The sequence below is a fragment of the Berghia stephanieae genome, chromosome 9 (assembly GCF_034508935.2).
Source record: "Berghia stephanieae isolate SIO BIC M18660-M18661 chromosome 9, UCSD_Bste_1.3, whole genome shotgun sequence".
Taxonomy (NCBI): domain Eukaryota; kingdom Metazoa; phylum Mollusca; class Gastropoda; order Nudibranchia; family Aeolidiidae; genus Berghia; species Berghia stephanieae.
In genome coordinates, this window is record NC_088368.1 from 3,812,671 (window position 1) to 3,832,635 (window position 19,965).

The 19,965-nt window shown below is 37.3% G+C and overlaps 1 protein-coding gene across 2 annotated transcripts in view; it reads right to left on the bottom strand.

The window, feature by feature from the left end:
* The window catches only part of LOC144979279 (GLIPR1-like protein 1), a 25,318-nt gene extending 20,655 nt beyond the window's left edge, over positions 1-4,663 (bottom strand). For both annotated transcript variants that reach the window (XM_078925897.1, XM_078925896.1), the window contains exons 1-3: positions 4,511-4,663; positions 2,519-2,715; positions 1,093-1,235 (exon numbers count right to left, since the gene is read on the bottom strand). In XM_078925897.1, the coding sequence (XP_078782023.1) occupies positions 1,093-1,235; positions 2,519-2,654 (279 nt within the window). In that variant the 5' untranslated portion in view covers positions 2,655-2,715; positions 4,511-4,663. The remainder of the gene's footprint in view (positions 1-1,092; positions 1,236-2,518; positions 2,716-4,510) is intronic.
* Positions 4,664-19,965: the final 15,302 nt, after the last annotated feature.

The window sequence follows — 19,965 nt, forward strand, 5'->3', positions numbered from 1 at the left end:
CCCCCAAAAGAAACAAACAAAAAGCGCGAAAACAAAAATGTAGCCATTTTGAACTCACAGCCTTAGACAGATTTTTACCGGAAAGACGTCACAACTCGCTCAGGGCGACGATCATTAAAAAAATATTTAAAAAATGAAAAGTGAGTCAAACGTGAGTTGCCCGGTAAGTCCTTCTCAAGAAAACAAGAAGGAGCTGGTTATAACCATCAACATTCCACGGAGACAAATGAGATCCAGCTAATGCCCTTGCTGTCAGTGCCTAGTTCACAGCTGAATTTTTTTTCTGGCAATCGTGCGTTCAGTCAAATTGGCCCCTCGGTTTGGAATAAACTCCCCTTGGACATGCGAGCATCAACGAGCACAAGAGACTCCAAGAAAAGACCTAGGTCCTTCGTATTTAGAACATCTTAGTGTAAATCCTGAACTGTAGAATTGTGTTTTCGTTGTTTCGATCCGATGTAAAGCGCTTTGAGACTTTGGTGTGATTATTATTATTATTATCATTATTATTATTATTATTATTATTATTATTATTATTATTATTATTATTATTATTATTATTATTATTATTATTATTATTATTATTATTATTATTATTATTATTATTATTATTATTATTATTATTATTATTATTATTATTATTATTATTATTATTATTATTATTATTATTATTATTATTATTTATTATTATTATTATTATTATTATTATTATTATTATTATTATTATTATATATTATTATTATTATTATTATTATTATTATTATTATTATTATTATTATTATTATTATTATTATTATTATTATATTATTATTATTATTATTATTATTTATTATTATTATTATTATTATTATTATTATTATTGTTATTATTATTATTATTATTATTATTATTATTATTTATTGTATTATCATCATCAGTATTACTATTACTATCATTATGATTAGGCCATACCACAAGACCACCCAGCCACCCATGACAAAAGACCCTAGAGCTTACTTACCAATTTGATCATATTGGCTGCTGGTGCCGCTTTTCTGCCATACCACTAGACGACCCAGCCACCCATGACAAGAGACCCAGGAGCTTACTTACCAATTTTATCATATTGGCTGCTGGCGCCGCTTTTCGGAACTCATTCTGCATATTGAGGTAGTGTTCTCTCTCCCTCAACGAGAAGGGAGTGAACACAGATCGCTTGAATCTGTCATCGACCTTTGTCTCCCCCAGGGTGTTCCCTGAATAAATAGCGTATGTCATAAATGACTGGATGGGTAGATGAATAAGGGATGATATGTCATAAATGACTGGATGGGTAGATGAATAAAGGTAGTATGTCATAAATGACTGGATGGGTGGATGAATAAAGATAGTATGTCATAAATGACTGGATGGGTAGATGAATAAAGATAGTATGTCATAAATGACTGGATGGGTAGATGAATAAAGATAGTATGTCATAAATGACTGGATGGGTAGATGAATAAAGATAGTATGTCATAAAAAACTGGATGGGTAGATGAAGAAAGATAGTATGTCATAAATGACTGGATGGTAATGAATAAGATAGTATGTATAATGACTGGATGGTAGATGAATTAGAATTATGTCATAAATGACTGGATGGGTAGATAAATTAAGATAGTATGTCATAAATGACTGGATGGGTAGATGAATAAATATCGTATGTCATAAATGACTGGATGGGTAGATAAAAAAGATAGTATGTCATAAATGACTGGATGGGTAGATAAATAAAGATAGTATGTCATAAATGACTGGATGGGTAGATGAATAAAGATAGTATGTCATAAATGACTGGATGGGTAGATGAATAAATATCGTATGTCATAAATGACTGGATGGCTAGAGGAATAAAGATATTATGTCATAAATGACTGGATGGGTAGATAAATTAAGATAGTATGTCATAAATGACTGGATGGGTAGATGAATAAATATCGTATGTCATAAATGACTGGATGGGTAGATAAATAAAGATAGTATGTCATAAATGACTGGATGGGTAGATAAATAAAGATAGTATGTCATAAATGACTGGATGGGTAGATGAATAAAGATAGTATGTCATAAATGACTGGATGGGTAGATGAATAAGTATAGTATGTCATTAATGACTGGATGGGTAGATGAATAAAGATAGTATGTCATGAATGACTGGATGGGTAGATGAATAAATGGTTACAGGATTATATAATAAAATGATGATGACGATGATGATGATGATGATGATGATGATGATGAGGATGAGGATGAGGATGAGGAGGAGGTAGAGGAGGAGATGGAGGATGATAATTAGGAGGAGGAGGAGGAAAGACGAGGAGGAGGAAAGAGGATAAGGAGGAGGATGAGGAGGAGGAGGATGAGAAGGAGGAGGAGGAAAGAGGAGGAGGTCGAGGAGGAGGATGAGGAGGAGGAGGAGGAGGAGGAAAGAGGAGGAGGAGGAGGAGGATGAGGAGGAGGAGGAGGAGGAGGAGGAGGACGACGAGGATAAGCCTACCGTGATATCCACCAACACCACCAGTTCCTTGTCGTTCGGATTTCGTCTCACTGATTTTGCTTGCACTACAGCACAGTAGACAAAAGGTCAAGGCCACGAGATGTGACCTGTGCTGATGTTTGCCATTCCCCACCATGGTGGGTCTTTCGACAAATTCTCTACTTCCGGTTCCTGGCCGCTATCGCTGCTCTGCAGTGCTGCAGAAAATAAATGTGGTCCTTTAGTCCTTTAAAAACCAAATTGAAAACTGAATTATTTAGAAGTGCTTATTTTGACAATAAATGTTCTTTATATTTTGTAACTGGATTCAATAGTCTGATGTCACCTCGCCCAGCAAGGGCGGCCATCGTGGTTCTTAACAAAGAAAATCTGTACTTTTTTTTCTTCATGCTGGTTAGAACTTTTCATATGTCTTCTGATCAGAATGTGTAAAAGTCAAAACATGATCGGATTTATAATGTTTTTATTTTCCCTCTGGGTACGCTTTTATGCTAGTCGGAGAAATATTTCATTAGGGCGTCCGCCATTGTTCCGATAGTTTAGAGCCAGTTACTAAGTTACCATGCGTCATTACGAGGGAAGTGACGCCGTGACTGTTGAAGCCTATAGATAGAATGAAGATAGTATGCGCTTGGCTAAGAAGCTCATAACATTGCCATCCGGAAGTATAACGGACGAACACACAAAGCTGTGTGCATCCATGAACGTTTATAGTCAGGTTAATACAGTTCAGTGAGCATTACTCATAAACGCGGATGGCAAAAAACAATAACAAATACCTGAGTGACGTCATCTTTGAACTATCTATAAACGTTTAAAGTGTAAACAAAGACCCGAGTGACGTCAACTTCTTACTATCCATAATTCTTAGTCAAGCCTAAGGCTGTTTGTTTTTTCTATTAGGGTTAGTTAAACGTACAAGGTTTTATTTTTTCCTGGGGTTAGTTGAGGGAATATTTGGGTTGTTTCCCTTAGCACAAGGAGCTTTCGGAAGGCCTCCCCATATTGACTCATACGGTGGCATAACTAATTTTGTTGTACTGTGACATGGCAGATCCCTATGATTACGTGGCGAAAATGGAGCCAGAATGGATGATCCTTATTGACGACCAGCATTTATTTAGGCCAGAAAATAAGACGCAATTACTCTAAAACTAGAAGACGGGAGGTCTTCCGAAAGCTCTACATGCTAAGGGAAACAACCCAAATATTCCCTCAACTAATCCAAAGAAAAAATAAAACCTATAACCTTTAACTAACCCTAATAGGAAAAACAAACACCCTATCACATTTGCTAAGACTTAAAACTAATCCTAAAAGAAGATAAAAATTATCCGATCTCGAGCTAATCCTAATAGAAAAAAAAGCAAAACCTCGGACTGCTTTGCACTACCTTTCAATACTTCTCAAATCAAAATGGCGGCCGAGAATCAAAACAATGGTCAAATTAGGAAATTTTAAACGCACAAATCGATCAAGGTTTGTTCTAGAGTTTTAAAAATGCTTCTATATGATGACAAATTGAATAAATAAACGCCTGACAAAATCTCCACGGTTAAAATACAAATTGAAAGAAATTCTAGAACGAGGAGCTTTCGGAAGGTCTCCCTAGAAGGCTGGTTGCACAATGGATGCCAGTCCTAGTTTCACTCATCCAAAGAAATTGGAACCAGTTTGTGGAGGCCTTCCAAAAGGTCCTACATTTCGAGTATTCTTTTTTTTTAATAATGTTCTCGAAATGGGGGGGGGGGGGGGGAACTTATTATTTAAAAAAAAAAGTTTCTCCCCTCCCAAACCCCCTAGAACATTGAACATTAAAATAGAACATTGTAAAAAAATAAAAGAATACTGGGAATCTAAGAGCTTTCGGAAGGCCTCCTCCAGTTTGCCATCACACTATCACAGACCTCTTTAATTTTTTATTTATTTATTGCCCTGCTAATTTCTTTCCAAATCAAATGTAGTTTGGTTCTCAAACTTGATACATCTTACTTTTGATGAAATTCCCGCTACAAATGTTTTGTTCTAGTTGTGGTTGTGGCAATTATAACATATAGGTCTAGATCTTGTTTATCTAGATGTTGCAGCTGTTGATACAATCCAATATTTTCATCTGAGATGACACCAAAAGAAAACAAAATAGAATTTGTTGAATGGTGTTCTATTGTAGTGCGTTGTAGTGCGCTCAATTTTTTTCTGTGCCGATTTTTAAAAAATGATATCCGGAACTACTACTACTACTACTACTACTACTACTACTACTACTACTACTACTACTACTACTACTACTACTACTACTACTACTACTACTATTACTACTATACTACTACTATACTTACTACTACTACTACTACTACTATATACTACTACTACTTACTACTAACTACTACTACTACTACTACTACTACTACTACTACTAATACTACTACTACTCTACTACTTACACTACTACTACTATACTACTACTACTACTACTACTACTACTACTACTACTTACTACTACTTACTACTACTACTTACTACTACTACTACTACTACACTACTACTACACTACTACTACTATCTACTACTACTACTACTACTACTACTACTACTACTACTACTACTACTACTACTACTACTACTACTACTACTACTAACTTACTACTACTACTACTACTACTTACTATACTACTACTATACTACTTACTACTACTACTACTACTACTATACTACTACTACTACTTACTACTACTACTATCTACTACTACTACTTACTACTACTACTACTACTACTACTACTACTATCTACTACTACTACTACTACTACTACTACTACTACTACTACTACTACTACTACTATACTACTACTACTACTACTACTATACTACTACTACTACTTACTACTACTTACTACTTCTATACTACTACTCTATTTACTACTATACTACTATACTACTTCTACTACTACTGACTATCTTATACTTACTTTCCCTTCTCTAATACTATATACTTTTACTTCTTCTTCTTCTCTTTTTCTCGTCTTCTTCTTGTTCTTGTTCTTGTCTTCTTCTTCTTCTTCTTCTTCTTCGTCTTCTTCGTCTTCTTCTTCTTCTTCTTCTTCTTCTTCTTCTTCTTCTTCTTCTTGATGATGGTCTTTCTAATCTATTGACACTTGAAGGACGATATTTGGGGTAAATTTTAAGCACGTGTTATTTTTTCGGGATATGGCAGTACGATGATTTCATTGATGCCCAGCAGGTAACTTGTACTGTAAGTAATGGAATGATTGTGTTTTACCATACAACCTGCTGAAGAAATTAATATATCAATATTAAACCCAAGTTTATTTTCGAACCAGGAAAAAACGCTATATAAATGAAAGTAAAATAAAAGCTGCCGAAAGCTGTAAGCTGTGAAAACTAGTGAACAATAATTGATATAACGGTTTTGAAAGAGAATGAAGTGCTAAAGACAGAAGCGTTCGGGGTTCGAAACCTTCTTTAGGAAATATTGAGAATTTTTAAAGAGGCAGAGAAATCCCTCTGCGGTCTAGTGGTATGACATTCGCTTTCGGATCGGAAGGTCCTGGGTTCGAGCCTCGCTTGGCGCATAGTTGAGTCCTTGGAAAAGGCATTCTATATATATATATACATATACATATATATATATATATATATATATATATATATATATATATAATACATATAGATTATATATTTATTTATTTATTTATTTATTTATTTATATACTGATGCTTTTATTGCTTTACATTTGTTTTGATTTTGTCTTGTTATTGGCTGAATAAGGTTATTGGTCCCGAAACGTTCCGTGTTTTTTGTGTTTTTTTTTTTTTTAATTCCGAAGCGTTATATTTAGTTTATCCAAAATCTAATAAATGATCATAATATTCGTCTTTATTTTGATTTGAAAATTGTTTTTGAAGTTTTTGTCGCGCGATATTAAGGGGATGGGAAACAACTCGTTATAATTCCGAGTTACCATTGGTTTACTTCCTTAGCTATCTCTTTGTATACATTGCTATGAGTGCCATGAGTCGTCTTTGCGTTTTTCCTCTCTTTGATTTTGTTTAGTGTATTTTCACTCATCCATGGTTGTTTTTTGCCCCGTTTTTTAGGAAGGTGTTTTTCAGCGGATTCCAAGTATATTTTCTTTGTCTCATTTGCGATCTCATCCGGTTCCTTTTCCTCGATATCTTGAAGTAGCAGTTGGAAACGATTCTTTACTTCAATCGCAAATTCTTCATTGATACTGTCAATGACAGCAACTCAAGCAAGTAGACTGGCGGAAAACCGTAATCTGTTTCGCAAGAAAGTTCGGGAAGCAACGTCCTACGCAGGATCAGCTGACTAGATAGATAGACCATTGGTTTTAATTGGTTATGTCCCTTTGACCATTCAGAAGGGCACGATACGATATTACTAAAGAGAAGAAATGAACGGCCAATGGCTTTAAAACAAGAGAACCACGGGACGTTTCTGATTGAACATCTTCTGTATCTGAGGGTTTGTTTTGTACAGGGGCCTCAGGTCAAAAAAGCGAATGAGGGACGGCCTGTTTTTGTTGCCCAACAATGAGAAGGAACAGACGCTACACGTGAACAGGGTGAGGCAGACAAACAGGTGGACAGGAATTCTGGGAATCCACGATGACGTCATTTTGATCTGATTGGATGGAGAAGATATAATTTATATCTTAATTTTTAAAATGAGCTTTTATATAGCGAAATATCCACTAAACCTGCTCAAAGCGCTTTACAATGGCCAACAACCACATTTAACATTTAGGGTGGGACGTGACTCCAGTAAGGCGATATCACATTTTTTTCGGACAGAGAAAACGTTGTAAACGGCCAGGTACTCATTTTACAGCTGTGTACGGTGAGAGAATGTGAGTAAAAATCCTTCTCCAAGGACTCAACTTTGCGCCTAGCGAGGCTCGAACCCAGGACCTTCCAATCCGAAAGCGAGTGTCAAATAGATTACTCACTCACTTACTCACTCACTCACTCACTCACTCACTCACTCACTCACTCACTCACTCACTCACTCACTAATTCACTCACTTACTCACTCACTCGTTCGACAAATTGATGATGCCAAGTCTGCAAAGATAGATCATCATCAAGCCCTACTGCAACCTCCTCGTGGTGTCGAACGGTAACAGGTCAAGCTGGCCAACTGCAGAGGGCGACAAGAATAGGCAATGGCAAACCATTCTTGTAACTTTGCAGAGTTAACTGCATGAATAGGTCCAAAAAGTTAACCGGTGACAGCGTAAAGGGGAGCATGTTTTCACGGAAGACTGCTGCCTCGCTCGGTTGGGAGCGTGATGTTCGTCAGGTCACACCGAACCGTCAGCCAGTTACTAGGCGAAATAAATTTAACAAATGTGACAAAACCAAAATTGGGACATGGAATGTCAGGACCTGTGCCCAAAAAGGAAAACTAAACAACATTCTAAAAGAAATGAAACGGCTCAAAATAAATATTCTTGGCCTGGCAGAGATGAGATGGAAAGAGCAGGGAACCATGTCAAAACAAGAAAACAACACGACATATAAGATCATATGGAGTGGTGGAACCTCTTTCCAAAAAGGAGTAGGGATGATCTTAGACCAACAATCAACCAAATTTTACAAAGGGCACGTAGCAATCTCAGACAGAGTTTTGCTGGTTAAGCTAAGAGGACCTGTAGTTGACACCAATATTATTCAAGTTTATGCACCAACAGAAGAGGCGACAGATGCAGATATGACAGAGTTTTACCATTCACTAGGCAAAGCAAAACGAATGTGTAAATCACAAGAAGTCCTTATGGTAATGGGGGACCTAAATGCTAAGATTGGCAGAGGCAGAGATGGTGACATAATCGGACCACATGGACTCGGAGACAGAAATGAACGAGGAAACATCTGGGCAGATTGGTGTAGAACAAATAAATTAATGATTTCAAACACCTGAATTCAACAACACCCAAGAAGAACCTGGACATGGCAATCACCAGGGGACAGAGCAAGGAACCAGATAGACTTTATAGCAGTATCATCAAGATTCAGAAATGGAATATTAAATTGCAAAACCTACCCAGGCGCCGATGTAGACAGTGACCATGTCCCAGTTGTTTGTACAGTAAGGATAAAGTTTAAAGCTATTCAGAGAACAGCTAGTAGAATAAAGAGGGATTACAGGTTATGCAAAGACAATGGCATACAAACAAAAATGAGAGAAGAATTTGAAAATGCACTCATGATACAAAGCCAAAGTGAATCTGATAACGAAAAATGTGAAAAACAATTTGATATATTCCAAAAGTGTGTCAAAGCAACTGCAGAAAAGCATTAACCAATAGCTCAAATAAACAGCAAAAAGGAATGGATGACAAATGAAATTCTAAACCTATTTGAAGAAAGACGAAAATGCAACAGAGGGTCTGCAGAATACCAAACATTGAACAACCACATTAAATCCAAATGCATCGAGGCACACGAGAACTATCTAGACTGGAAATGCTGCGAAATCGAAAGAGAATACAAACCCAACCCCCAACAAGCTCACCAAAGAATAAAAGAACTATCAGGGAAAAGGAAAAGCAAAGCAGCAGGAAGTTGTATCCAGAACAAACAAGGGGAACTGCTATTTGAAGAACAACATATAGAAAGCCGATGGGTAGAATACATAGGCGAACTGTACAATGATCCAAATAGAAATGAACCACCACTGAAATTCAAAGAACCATTAAGCGGACCAAACATCACCAAAAGTGAAATTGAACATGCCATGGAACGAATGAGGGATGGTAAAGCAACAGACCCTGATGAAATATCTGTAGAGGTATTAAAAAGCCTAGGAGATCTAGCAATTGATGAACTTCACATATTATTCAACAATATATACAACATTGGGAAAATTCCAGAAGATCTCTGTAACTCTATTTTCATAGCAATACCAAAGAAAGCAGGTGCAGTCAGATGCGAAAATTTTAGAACTATAAGTTTAATAAGCCACATCAACAAAATACTGTTGCGTATAATTATCAACAGGCTAAGGAATAAGATTAACCCCGAAATCGCAGAAGAACAATATGGATTCCAACCTGACAGAGGGACAAGGAACGCAATATACCTCCTCCGTGTTTTAAGTGAAAGAGCTATACAGGTTCAGACCCCACTATACCTCTGTTTTGTCGACTACAAAAAAAGCTTTTGATAGAGTACGCCACGAAGAAATACTAAAACAACTGCACTCCATTGGCGCTGATGAGAAAGACCTCAGACTCATGCAAACATTATACTACACCCAGCAGGCATCTATCAAAATCGGAACCTCTACAGGAAATTCCATTCCTATTAAGAAAGGAGTCCGTCAAGGGTGTGTTGCCTCACCAGATCTGTTTAATCTATACCAAGATACAATCATGAGGGGCATAACTAATATGGAGGGAATAAAAGTAGGAGGTCACAACATAAATAATATAAGATACGCAGACGACACGGTACTCATTGCAACATCAGAAATCCAACTTCAAAAGATTGTTGACAAAGTGGTAGTAGATAGTGAAGCCAAGGGAATGGAAGTGAATATCACCAAAACGGAATGCATGGTAATACAGAAAAACCCCGAAAACAACAACACCTGCAATATAACGATTCACGGCGAGCAACTTACCAACGTAGAAAGTTTTAAATACCTAGGTTCAATAGTGACAACAGATGGAAGATGTAAGCGAGACATACGAGCAAGAATAACTCAAGCCAAACAGGCCTTCATGGACCTCGGAAACATTTTGAAAAACAAACAGATGTCGTTCGGGATTAGATTCCGAGTCTTGAAGTGCTACGTGTGGCCAATCTTGTTATACGGATGCGAAAGCTGGACTACAAATGCAGAAACACAAAAGAACATTGAAGCTTTTGAAATGTGGTGTTTGAGAAGGATGCAGAGAATATCGTATACTGCACACAAAACGAACGAAGAAGTGCTAAAACAAACATACAAACAAAGGAAACTAATGCCCTTAATAGCGGATCGACAACTATCCTTTTTCGGACACATAGTAAGGAAAGATAAGAATGAATACCTGGCAAGTTGTGGAAAAATACCTGGTAAACGCGCCCGGGGGAGACAAAGAAAAACACTCATAGACCAACTGAAGGGCTTCACCAACCTAACAATCCAAGAGCTGTTTGAAAAAGCAAGAGACAGGGAGGAATGGAGAGAGATAATTCATGCAGTATCCGAAGCCTGGACCAGGCATGGAACCTAGAAGAAGAACTCACTCACTCACTCACTCACTCACTCACTCACTCATTCCTGTCACAAGATGGTCGTACTGTGTGGGCGGGGCCATGGTGTAATGAAACCTTAGCCACTATGTTCCAGTCATCTCTGTTGAGAGCCTTGTTGGGTCAGTGTCAGGCTATAGATAGTATGCGCTTGTCTAAGAAGCTCACAACATTGCCATCCGGAAGTATAACGGACCAACACACAAAACTTGTGTAACCATGAACTTTTATAGCCTGGTGAATACCGTTTTGTGAAAATTGTTCATAAACGCGAATGGCAAAAAAAAAAAAAAAAAAAAACAATAACAAAGACCCGAGTGACGCCAATTTCATACTATCTATAGATAGATCGAAGTTGATGTCACTCATGTCTTTGTTATTGTTTTTTGCCATCTGCGTTTATGAGTAATGCTCACTGAACTGTATTAACCCGACTATAAACATTCATGGATACACACAGTTTTGTGTGTTGGTCCGTTATGCTTTCGGATGGCAATTTTATGAACTTCTTAGACAAGCGCATACTATCTATAGGTATGCGTTCATGTTCTTCCATCTTGACACTTGTCCATTCTTTGATAATAATGTCCATTGTGGAGTATAGGAAGGGAAATAAATCTTGCGACCTTAATCTTAGTATTGATTTTAATGGGTTATTGTTTCTTTGCCCTATGCTCCTCTTACAGTTTTACACTGATTCTCCTGCTTGATGATCGTGGTCCTTTATAACCAAAAAAAAAAAAAAAAAAAAAAAAAAAAAAAATAACCCCCATGGAGCTGGAGTTTGCACCGGTGTTTGTAGCGTTATAAGGGAAAATAAGAATTGTTTTCTTGCTACCACTTTGTATAGGACGCTAGTCAATCGCAAAGAAATTTTTCTTCAGATCAATTTTTTTCTAAATCCCCAAAACTTGAGCTTTTTAATATAGTGCAATATCCAATAAACGTGCTCAAAGCGGTTTACAAAGGGTCGCTGACCAATAGCTCCGCGTAACATATAGAAAAAGGCATGACGCCTGTTAGGCGATATTACAATTTTTTTCAGATAGACACAACACCGTTAACGGCCAGGTAGTCACCTCAGTACAGTTAAAGAATGTGAGTAAAGAGTCTTTTCCAAGGAAAAGAATATGCGCCGAGCGCAGCTCGAACCCTAGACCTTCCGATCCGAAAGCGAGTGTCATACCACAAAACCACACTGACTCACTTACCCTACCACTGCTGGGCTATGAAAGAAAAATGCAGAAATAATACGCTTCAACAGTCGTAACGTCACTTCCCTCGTTATGACGCATGGTAACTTAGTAACTGGCTCTAAACTATCGGAACAATGGCGGACGCCCTTTTGAAATATTTCCCCGACGAGCATACAAGCGTATCCAGAGGGAAAAAAAAAACAATAAATCGGATCATGTTTTGACTTTTACACATTCTGATCACAAGACATGAAAAATTCTAGCCAGCATGAAGAATAAAAAGTACAGATTTTCTTTGTTTAGAAGCACGATTGCCGCCGTTGCTAGGCGACGTGACATCAGACTACTGAATCCAATTATTTTTAATTTATTGAAATTTTATATAGATTTCCACTTAAGAGCTTTTGGCGTTTTACAAGTATTCCCAAGCACGTAAACAACATTGAAAATACAGAACTGGACACGACACAAGAAAGGCGATATCCCAATAGATAGTAATAATAATAATAATAATAATAATAATAATAATAATAATAATAATAATAATAATAATAATAATAATAATAATAATAATAATTATTATTATTATTATTATTATTATTATTATTATTATTATTATTATTATTATTATTATTATTCCACTCCAACCCCAAACTCATCCATTCCCCTTCTAAACAACTGTATCCAATGTCTCCTTTTCGGGGAAGGACTGTTAACCATCAAAACTTACTACAACTAAAGGGGCCGGGTGTATTTATACGTGTTTTTTGGCATTAATATGGTATCGATGTGAACTAGATACGGATAAATATGAAAGTAACAAATTAAGTGCCAGATAAAGATATGAATATGAGAGTATCGACGTGTACATATATACAGGTCTGAAATCCGAAACCACTTATGGGCCTAATTTAACATTGTTGTAATGGACAATATTTTATTTCATTTTTTGAGATTTCCATTACAACACTGATCCCATAAGGAATTGGGTTATCAGGCCTACAAATAAGGGCACGTTGGAATGTATACAACCGTTACACACAAACCAGAAATATAAATACAACAAAGAAAGCCATCCCAAAAAGCCAGTTTGCCTCAATCCTTCGAGAAAATACAAGAAAAAAAAGCCATCCCAAGAAATTTCCTCCTCGAGGCAGACTGATTTTCTTTTTTTTTTTTTTTTGGGGGGGGGGGGGGGGGAGGGGCGGACGGGGGTGGCTTTTTTCCTGTAATTTTTCTTGCACTGTTCCATACACGCCGACGTTTGCATATATACAGGTCTGACATCCGAACCGACTTATTGGTCTAGTTTAACATTGTGGTAATGGACGATATTTTGCGTCATTTTTTGAGATTTCCATCAGTCTACAACAATGAGCCCAGAAGAAATTGGGTTATTAGGCCTGCAACAAATGCACGTCAGTGCACACCTATTCAGATTGATGCCGAAAAGTGAATTTGGAGTTCGATGAGTGATCGGAAATTAATGAAAAAAAATTCGTTGAAATTATTATTATAATTATTTTTTTTTTGTTGTTTTTTGTTTTTTGTTTGTTTTTGTTTCGTTTTTTGTTTTTGTTTCGAATTTTTGTTTTCTCACAATCAGAAATTGTTTAGAGTCTCTTCAATAAAACACATAAACTCAACCCAGCATCCAGATTCCCCCCCCCCCCCCCTTCATAATACCAGTTTTAGGAAACTAGTCAGATAATCATTGCCTTATATACAAATAATAATAACGATCTGGCCCAAAGGAAAAGCTGGCCTTGTAAACGGTTAGAAATTGACTGGGCCACCCGGCCTGCCTGCCTAGTTGGCCGGGCGCAATTCACTTGCGCAGAATGACGTCACAAATAGGCCACGCCTTTACTCACTTGCGTAGTTTTTATCTTTTTCGGGCAATGGATTTTAATTGAGCAGAATTTTTATTGAATGTCCGGATTGCGCTTGTGCAGTCTTTTTCTTTTTTCAACGTTCCAATGTTATCATTGCTCTAACTGACCAATAAAGTTTGTTTGTTTTTTAATCACCATCCCTCTCCCCCCCCTCCCAAAGAAAAAAAAATCCGTAACAAAATTAAAAGCATAAATAAATAAATAAAAAACAAAGTAAAGTAATCCGGGAAAAAACAACAAAAAAGTAACAACCCTATACACATGTATGCTACAAAATGCATCAACATGAATTGGATTCAGTAGTCTGATGTCACGCCGCCCGGCAACGGCGGCCATCTTTTTTCTAAACAAAGAAAATTATTACTTTTTATTCTTCATGCTGGCTAGAACTGTTCATATGTCTTTTGATCAGAATGTGTAAAAGTCAAAACATGATCAAATTTGTGTTTTTTTCCCTCTGGATACGCTTTTATGCTCGCCGGATAAATATTTAATTTCATAAGGGCGTCCGCCATTGTTCCGATAGTTAAGAGCCAGTTACTAAGTTACCATGCGTCATTACGAGGGAAGTGACGTCACGATTGTTGAAGAGTATAACCTGACTGTTTAAAATTTCTGCACAAGTGTAAACCGACCTGCTATAAAAATCCTGTGCAAGTGTAGATCAACATCTGGAAAAATAAATAATCATTTGCGCTTCAAACTACGCAAGTGAATCGTAGCATGTTGGCCTAGCACCAACCCCCATCTCCTTCTTCACCACCCGCCCCTAACTTTACACTTTACTCTCCGACAGAAAACGGAAAAAGCCGATTGCTTCTTGCCGCGTACGTGTTCCCCGACCGTGACGAGTTTTCTAAAGGGATTGACAACTCTGTTTGTCGTCGTCCGTCATTTGTAAGAGATCGCACTCGAAGGCGTCGGGTCTATTCCCCGAACAAGAAAAAGTCAGCACTCTATTAAATATAGATTAGAATAGATCACAATAGACTCTATTTTCTAAGTCATTTCGTCTTTTCCCACGCGTTAGGGTCACCGGGTGCGAATTTATCTTACAATGTTTATTCCATTTCGTTTCGTTATTAATATTATTATCATTATCGTCATTCACACTGTTTCATTATTCTTTTTCTATTATCATTTTTTTTTAGTTCTTGAAAATAAGTTGGTTTGGATTTGAATTTGTCATGGATATTGTTATTGTTATTAATATTTTATTATTATCGTTATGATTGTCACAATTAAGACGTTTCAATGGCTGAAAAGAAACCCGCAGAGAGTATGGCGCATATTCTAACGTCAACTGGCAAAAAGCCTTTTTTAATTTTGGCCAGAAAATTTCTTATATAATAATAATATGACATCGATTGACTACATCATCTCTGTGCCATGTAAATACAAATCTCAAACCCAAGACTTCATTTAAAATTTACAAAAAGCCTCAGATTTAAGACATTATGTCCAAGGTGAGGCCAAATTAAATCGATTGATTAAGAATAATTAGTAATTTTGTGGCTAAATTGTTAAAAAATGTATTTTGGCATTGTAAAGTAGTTGTGGTTTGGGTGGCCCGAACGACGTGTCAGCCGCCATTGAAGCTTGATGACGTATGAAATTTGTATCATTATTTTGCTGGCCAAAGTAGCAGCTACGTACTATACTTTGATAAAACGCGTTTTTTTCCTTCTCTTTTTCAGAAAGACCAAAACCTTTTACAATTATTTATTTATAGATGAAAACGAGCCCCCGCCCCCCCCCCCTCCCCCACTCCCCCCCTCCCCATTGTGAACAATTCTAAACCCCACTCTTCTTTAAGATCTCAGATTTAAGACTTTTTCTCAAATTTGTGGTCATTTAAATCCAGCAATATAGACATGAGTTTAAAGGTTTTTGGCAAACAAAGTAAAAATGGTGTTTTGTTACAGTTAAGTAAAGTGTAGTCTCTGATCAGTATTTTATTTATTTGTTCCTTTGACATTTGATATACTCTCCCTATTCTTACTTGATATGTCACTATATATATAAGTGTTGCTATTGGTTCTTGGTTGTATATATATATATATATATATATATATATATATATATATATATATATATATATATATATATATATATAAATTGTCGCCAGAGATTCTCAACTTTGTGTTTATACATTTTCATACATGCCACGTCTGTAAACGAATTTCCATTTTTTTGGATGAAAAAAGTATAGCTATCTTATCTTATCTTATATTTTCCCCCAGTGGTAAATGAACGTCTCTGCGTAGATTATGGTTGACACATTTTGGTGGTTCTTTGTATAACCATATTCGTAAAGAGTTTATCCTCTGTATTATTTAAAAAGTCGATATAGTTTATTACCTCATTCAGTTTCTTGTGACGTATGATGCAATATATGCTTGTTCTCTTGTTAGTTTTAAAACGTTGATCGACCAACAGTTGTATTAGTGTGTGTGTGTTTATGATAAAGAGAGAGAGAGAGAGAGAGAGAGAGAGAGAGAGAGATAGAAAGAGAGAGAGATAGAAAGAGAGAGAGAGATAGAAAGAGAGAGAGATAGAAAGAGAGAGAGATAGAAAGAGAGAGATAGAAAGAGAGAGAGAGATAGAAAGAGAGAGAGGGAGATAGAAAGAGAGAGAGAGAGAGAGATAGAAAGAGAGAGAGTTAGAGAGCGAGAGAGACTGAGAGTGAGATGGACAGACAGATAAATAGATAGATAGATAGATAGAGTTAGTGAGAGAGAGAGAGAGAGAGGGAGAGTGAGAGAGAGAGAGAGAGAGAGAGAGAAGAGAGGTAAGATAGACTATAATAAGAACTGTTAATAACGATAAAATTAATCTTTCTTTTTTTTTTTTTAATCCTGTCCAAACATTTTCTGCTTAAAGCTCTTCCCACCGTTAGACAATACTGAAGAGGGCACGCAACACAATAACGGGGTCTCGTTATAACGAAAGTGATCGGCCCTTTGCACCCGAGTGAAAGATTAACCTCTACGTTGTGGGTGCAAACATTACCAAGGGTGCTTAACTCTTTGTTGACGTTGGTTGGTATTCCCTCCCCTTAACAAACCAGAGACCAGCAATATTCGGCTCCATTTGGTTCCAGGTTGTTCCTATTTAGGCCTCGACAAAAGGCGGACACAATACGGTTTTGATAAAACGGTTTCCAGTCAGTCAATAGATTGCCTGTAAACGAACGCGAGGTCGCTTGGTTCTGAGGAATCATCTTAAAATGTTTTTCTTTATAAATACAATCTCTTCCCGGTGTTCGAATACTTCTTTAGGGGTCGCTTAGTTTTCGGCATTGTCTGGGGTAATATAATAATATTACCTGGGTTGTTTCCCCTTGGCGTAAATACAAGATGGCCACCGATTGTTGCTGCTGCTGGCGTGCGGGCGAACGAACGAACAACCGAACAGCCCGATCGACCGGCCGGCCGGCCGACCGACCGCTCCGAAAAATAGGGTAGTAAAGAATTGAATCAATGGAAAATTTACCAGAAAGGAGGATTTTGGTTTGGGAATTAATTGGAAAGTCGAGAGTTTAGAAGGGGGATTATGCAAAGTGGGGCATCGGCTCCACAGACTCCTGTATTCTCTATGATCGGCACTGCAGGAAGGAGCGTGTATTATTTTGCGTATTAATTCGTGTATTGTTGTTCAACGAGGACGCCGGGTGGGCCCTGTAGGAGTCAGGGTCAAGTTGACAGGTCTGAGTAAATAAAAATTATAACGACGATAGAAAAGATACGGGAGAATGATAATGGAATTATTACGGAAGAGAACAACAGCAGGAGGGGGTGAGGGTGGGGGTGGGGGTGGGGGTGTGGGGTGAGGTGGGGGGGGGTGGATAAGATGGTTGGTTGGTTGTTTTTTTGGAAATTGGATTAGAGAAAGGGTGGAGGGAATGGGTGGGGGGGGGATATTGGGGAGATGGTGGGGGGGAAGAGGTTGTGTAATTCTGGCATACTATAACAGAACACACATATTTTGGTTTGGGCCTGAAAGCTTCTTCTGCGACTATGTGGTCTTGTGGTATGACACTCGCTTTCGGATCGGAAGGTCCTGGGTTCGAGCCTCTCTCTCGGCACATAGTTGTGTCCTTGGAAATGACTCTTTCTTCCCATTCTGTCCCCTTTCTCCGGTGTAAAATCTCCACTTTATGTCACGTGTTGTTGTTGGTCAGGGATCCTTTGTAAAGCGCTTTGAGCAGGTTCAGTGGTTATTGCTCTATAGATAGAATGAAGTTGACGTCATTTAGGTCTTTGTTATTGTTTTTTGCCATCCGCGTTTATGAGTCGTTCTCACTAAACTGTATTAACCAGACTATAAAACTTCATGGTCGCACATAGTTTTGTTTGTTGGTCAATTATACTTCCGGATGGCAATGTTGTGCGCTTCTTAGCCAAGCGCATACTATCTATAGATAGAATTAAGTTGACGTCATTTAGGTCTTTGTTATTGTTTCTGCCATCCGCGTTTATGAGCAGTTCTCACTAAACTGTATTAACCAGACTATAAAACTTCATGGTCACACATAGTTTTGTATGTTGGTCAATTATACTTCCGGATGGCAATGTTGTGAGCTTCTTAGCCAAGCGCATACTATCTATATAAAAGCTCATTTATTATTATCTCAAATTGGGCATATCTTGTCCATACAGGTATACTGCGAGGTGTGCTTATTGCAGGTCTGATAACCCAAATTGTTATAGGCTATGTGCGGTTATGTGGTCTTGTGGAATGACGCTCGTTTTCGGATTGAAAAAACCTGGGTTCGAGCTTCGTAGGGCGCATAATTGAGTCCCTGTAAAAAGCTCTTTACTCACATTCTCAAACCCTACTCAGTTGTAAAATCAGTACCTGGTCGTTAACAGCTTTGTCTTTGTCCGAAAAAAAATTTGTAATATCGCCTGACAGGCGTCATGTCACGTCCTACATGTTAAGTGTTGCTGTTGGTCAGGGACCCCTTGTAAAACGCTTTGAGCACGTTTAGTGGATATTGCGCTATATAAAAGCTTTTGTTTGTTTGTTTGTTTGTTTGTTTGTTTGTTTTTTTAAGGTTCATTCCGACATATACTGCTTTGGGACTGGGGCCATATTTGTTTGTTGATTTTCAAAATGTATCAAGGGTTTCCAAGCCAAAAGCCACATTTAACATGCAGGACGAGATATGACGCCTGTTAGGCGATAATAATACAATTTTTTCGCGACAGAAACAACGTTGTTAACGGCCAGTTACTCATTTTAAACCTGAGTACGGTGAGAGAATGCTAGCAAAGTAAGAGCATTTTCCGAGGACTTTCCAAGCGGGATTCGAACCCTTGACCTTCATGTCCAAAGTGATTGCCATACCACAAGGCCACTTAGCCATACTGGAGAATTGAAACCCCAAATAAATGTAAATGTTGTTGTTCGAATCTCGAATAAATAAATAACAATGTGAAAGTGAATGTAAGCTTCAATTTAATATACGAAAACAGATAAAATGGATGTTTCGGGTTTCCCCATTATCAACAAAACGGGATGAATGCAAGATGTTATTCATCGTTTAACATTATAACAAGTGTAACTAAATGACAAATTGCCATATTTATGGACAATAAAGATCTATTATTATTATTATTATTATTATTATTATTATTATTATTATTATTATTATTATTATTATTATCTTAACAACGCCACGACCTCATGATCTCATTCGTCTGTAGTGTTTCATTCATCCTGTTTTGTTGATAAAGGGGAAACCCAAAAGTCCATTTTATCTCTTTTCGTAATTAAATTGAAGCTTACATTCAATTTCACATTGTTATTTATTTATTCGAGCTTCGAGCAGCAACATTTACATTTATTGGGGGTCTCAATTCTCCAGTATGGTTAAGTGGCCTTGTGGTATGGCAATCACTTTCGGACATGAAGGTCGAGGGTTCGAATCGCGTTGTTACAATCACATTGTTATTTATGACCCCTAAGAAAGCGCTTTGAAAACATTTAATGGAATCTGCGCTATAGTTTGAAGGGGAGAGGGAAGGGGTTTAAACCGTTGTCCTTATCAGTGATATAATCAATATA